This window comes from Seriola lalandi, unplaced genomic scaffold (genome assembly GCF_002814215.2).
Source record: "Seriola lalandi dorsalis isolate HSWRI2012SDOR001 ecotype SW California unplaced genomic scaffold, Sedor1 jcf7180002053464, whole genome shotgun sequence".
Taxonomy (NCBI): Eukaryota; Metazoa; Chordata; class Actinopteri; order Carangiformes; family Carangidae; genus Seriola; species Seriola lalandi.
This window is the reverse complement of record NW_019524017.1, coordinates 50394-55320: the sequence shown is the minus strand read 5'-3', so window position 1 is coordinate 55320 and position 4927 is coordinate 50394. Positions and strand designations below refer to the sequence as shown.

The 4927-nt window shown below is 37.8% G+C and overlaps 1 protein-coding gene across 1 annotated transcript in view; it reads left to right on the top strand.

The window, feature by feature from the left end:
• Positions 1-2341, top strand: part of LOC111651168 (glutamine-rich protein 2) — a 16405-nt gene extending 14064 nt beyond the window's left edge. Inside the window, exons 17-20 of the mRNA XM_087172614.1 lie at positions 6-93; positions 418-529; positions 1377-1514; positions 2145-2341. Of these exons, the coding sequence (XP_087028740.1) occupies positions 6-93; positions 418-529; positions 1377-1514; positions 2145-2275 (469 nt within the window). The 3' untranslated portion in view covers positions 2276-2341. The remainder of the gene's footprint in view (positions 1-5; positions 94-417; positions 530-1376; positions 1515-2144) is intronic.
• The last annotated feature ends 2586 nt before the right edge of the window (positions 2342-4927 follow it).

Below are 4927 nucleotides of genomic sequence, written 5' to 3'. Positions count from 1 at the left end.
GGGAGTCACACAGTGACCTCAGCCAGCCAACGGCGCACTGGCCTGCAGTACATGAAACACCACAACCAGCCTGAGGGGGACGGTGTCATTCAGGTATGACAAAGAAGAGCTCAGCCATCTTTTATACTGATATAAAGTTACACTTTATATCAACAGCAAGAATCACAGTATGTATACACAGATGTTATCCAGTCAGAGAACCACAGTTCAACTGGTGAATGAACAAACACACTGCCATCCAGGTTCAGAGGTGAAGATAACATACATGTGCCAATTTATTAATCATAAATTTTATATTTCTTACAGTTGTAGAATAACAGTTAAACATTTACAAAAATGTGATCATTTTTTAACTATTTATGAAATGGTTAAAATTAACTCCGTGTGTGTGTGTGTGTGTGTGTTTTGACTGGTCAGTCGGAGGAGGTCGATATCATCGGACTGGATGGGCACATTTACAGAGGTCGCCTGAACCCCCCAGCCATCAGAACCACGGAAACTAAACTACCTACAATCTCTACGAAAGACGGTAAAGTTAATGTCTTTAAATGTCTCATGTGTTTGTTCCTGGATTATTAATTTATGTTTTATCATCACAAATGTGACTGACCTCCCCAGATGTTATTGCTTTATTAAGAATGGAAATATTCAACTTTATTTAACCAGGAAATGTTTAGTTAGTGCGATTAAAACTTTCTTTGCAGCACCATGTAACACATAGAGGACCACACACACAGACAGTGAATTACAAAATATATGAAGAGAATAATCAAGGTTCACAAAACACAAAAAATAAAATGGATGAAATAAGGCTGATAAAATAAACTCCATGAATATAGCATAACACGTAATATAAAAACAGATTAGCATACAATGGATGAATGAATCCTAAAACAGGTATTACTGATGGTCAAAATATATTTTAAACTACACTTACAACTACGTCAGTGAGCAAGGAAGTGATTCCTGAAGTTGTTGTTGCTTCTAAATTCCCATAAACACGTGACAGCAGCAGAGCTCTTATGTGTGAGCAGCTTCTACAGTCAGTTCTTCTTTTTAAACATTTTACTCATGTGGCTGCAGGGAGCAGCAGTGTTGTTCTGTCAGCTCCCAGCAGCTTTAGTCCACATGTGTTGGTGCAGAAACTCTTTGAGCCTTGAACTGAGAACAAATGTCTGAAGGTCGATGTGAAATATGAAGAAGTGATTTCACACCTGTTGAGGCTCATAGTTGCTGTTGAACATGATTCATGACAACAAATGTCATCCAGTGTATTTTGGCTGACAGTTGGAAATGTCAAGGTAAGGTTCAGTTGTTGTTGTTTATGCTGGTTGTCGTGAACCTTCCTCACATGTTGAACTGTCCATGTGCTACAGTGACGGCCGGCTTGTGCAAGATTAAAGACAAAGCCAAATGCTCCCCGTCATACAAACCCACTACTTCTCCAGAGGTGGGGCACAACGCTCCGGTTCATCACCCCCACAGTCCTAAGACTGCCCAGTGCAGCCGCTCAGGTGAGTCACACACAGTCCTCTGCATGCCCTCCCCGGGTTTCCTCTCACAGTCTAAAGACTTCCTGTTCAGGTCCAGTGTTGTGTCAGGAATCTGTGAGAGCTGTCTGAACATGTCTGAACTGATCGGTGCAGACGTCACACTGAAGGCCTGTATTACCTTCACCTGTCTCTCTTCAGTTCACTGAGTTTAACCTTGATCATAATAACATATAATTATCATTATTATTATTATTGTGATGGTATAATTTTTAATGATAATTATAATTATTAAATCCAGTGAATTAATTTTCAGATTCAGTTGAATTAATTTTTTTAATTATTATTTTAAATAATAATTATTATTATTATGGTAGAAAACCAAAACATCTTGGTTTTCACAGAGGAGCTCACAATACAACAGCACACAGAGTCAATCTGATATATAAAGACATTTAAAACTATTAATATAATTAATTCATTTATCTGAATTGTTTCCAACCCTCACCGCTCAGAAATGTCTCTTTTTCTTGCAGTATGTTCTCTGGTTCTGGTCATTTAATTATCTGTTCCCTTACATCAGTAAAAGAACATGTCAACCCTCCTCTTCCTCCTCTTGCTCCTCCTCCTCTTCCTCTTCCTCTGTGTGTCCAGCCTCCAGCAGCTCGGGTCGGGACTGGCCGGTGTCGGCTCTGGGCTGCACGTCTCAGAGCTCCATCACTCAGGCTTCAGCTGCAGCAGACAGCAACACAGAGCCTCAGGACAACCAGCAGGCCGACCTGTAGGAGGCGACAGAGAGCTCTGCACTGTGTCTGATAAGTCATTAAAGCCGTTTCATGTTACTGATTCAATGCTGGTTAATGACATGTTTTTGCGCTACACCTCCCATAAATCACCTGTCAAACACTTTTATATATTTTTGAGTTCTGTGATCAGCTAGTTGAATATTGTTATTATTATTATCATTAATAACTAGTTGTTATTATTAATAATAATAATAATAATAATAATAATAATAATAATAACAATAGTAATTAATAAACTTGAGTGTAAATTGAATCACTACCTGTTGCACCAGAGGATTTTTACAGTCAGCGACACACAACAGTGTTGAGACAGAAAACATAATAAAATGTATGAAAATTAATGGCTGTCCACCAGAGAACTTTTCCCACTCTAACAAAGAAATGTGCAGATTACACCTGTGACACATGTACAACCATAGAACTATTATACCAAACACTGTACATGGTGTTTATAGTGTATACAGACGCCCAGAGCCATGACACCCCCCATGTTGTTCCCTGTCAGCGTAGGCAGGTGGCCATCATGAGGGGAAACACATCACTACTACGAGCGGAAGTGTACATCCTGTTCACAGAAACATCAGGCAGAGAACAAGAAGGACTCGTTTGCGGGTAAAGATGAGAGCAGATGTTGTCACAAAGGAGGGAGGGGCGAGCTGAGTTTGAAGTGCGGTCAGAACTTGCTCCAAATCGTTTCCTGTCTTTGAAGAATTTGGTTTTATGTGGAGCGACTTTTTTTTTCTGTGGTCGACGTATTTCAGACTGAAGCATGAATGTTTTCAGTGGTGGGAAGTTAATACATACTTTTACTCAAGAGCACTTTACTGGAGCATTTCTATTTTATATCACTTTATTACTTCTACTCTACAGAGTTGGGATAAAAGTACTTTAAATATAAACAGACTGTATTATAGTGTGATTTCTTATACGTCTACTGTATAAATAGTGAATTAATATTGTTTACAACATTGAACCGTTGTACATTAATATCTTCACTTATTAGCACTGAAGATTTGTGCATGTTTATAGGCCCCATTTTCCCCAGCAGTTTAATACTTAATACTACATCGAGAAAACAAGAAGCTGGGTAACAACAATTTAAAATGTGCTGAACAAGGTTATATGATCAGATCATTGATCCTGAGTCATCAATCTGACAACAGCTGACATCAAAAGTGTGATGAGCAAGCACATGAGAGTTTTTTTTTTTTCTTTTTGTAGGATGTCAAAAGACAAACAGGATGCGAACCATTGGTTTAATCTTTAACAATGTGTTATATATGTATATCACATTTAGTAAACTATAATCTGCAATGTAACTAGAACTATATCTCTCAAATAAATGTAGTACAGTAACATTTTACTGTAGGTTTTCCCTGTTTGGTGTTTATAATCAGTACAGAATCATAACCTCTATAACTTGCACTGATTATAAACTATAATTTATAAGCAGATATCAGGTCATTTTAAGATGTTTATTAATGTAGTTTTATTGTGATTGAACTCTCACTTTTTAATTACTGGATAGTTGATAGAATAAAACATTTATTAACAGATTTGTCAGAAATTCCAACTTCACCTTTTAAGATATATTTTATATTATCACAGCAGTTTCTTTTTTACTATATTATCAGTTTCTGTTTATTCAGCAGCCTCCACTGACGAGTGTCCACAGGAGTTAAAAGTTGTTAACATGAATAAACACTTAGATCTGCTTATAAATACATTACAGTCATATGTTATAAAGACTTTAAGTTAAGTGTTAGCAAAGGTGCAACACTGAAGTTGAGTACAAGTTTAATTAAGTGGGAAAAAATTGAAATATCCAAGTATAAGTTCCTAAAAACTGTGTTACAGTACTTGAGTAAATGTACTCAGTTATTTTCCACCACTGGCAGAAATAGTACTTTTATTGCTGATACTTAAATTACATGAAGCTGATGATGCTTGTTTGTCAGCCTCTGCTCCTCACTTCACCTTTTGTCCTACAACTATGCACTTCTCATTAAAGTCGTCATGTCAGGAAGAGAGAAACTAACAGCAGCTCAGTTTGACACCACATCCTTCCTCAGTCTTCAGTCTCACTGATGCAAAGAAGAGTGAGTTCAGTTCAGGAAACCACAAGTTTCTCTTTTCTCAGAGTTCCGTTGGCTCTTACTGTAATAACCAAAACAAATGTGTTGAGACACCGTCAGCAGTGACACATGAAGCTGAAGACAGTAGCAGATCATACCTTGTTTTATTAAACATATAAATACAAATTTCAACAGAGGAAATGAACAAAGTACTTGAGAAAAATCTCTAGAAAAGAGCCATGGATTAGAACAGAGTGAATTTCTGAGGGTCCATGAGAAAAAAATACCGTCATCCAAGTGATAAGAGCAAAAAAAAAAAGAAAAAGAAATCTTGAATGGGAGGTAAACTGTCTTTAAGAAATCATTGCCCAGTTTGTGAAACCTTGAGGGCAGCTGGGACATATCAGCTGTGTTTTTCTGTCTAAAACATGGTGAGAAACTCCATGACAAACAGTAATCAGCCTCCAACGCTGCATGGATTTCCATAACAGAGCTAAAGCAGTAATCCACGCTGCAGGAAGCTCAGAAAAAGACCCCCCCCCCCCCCCCCCCCCCC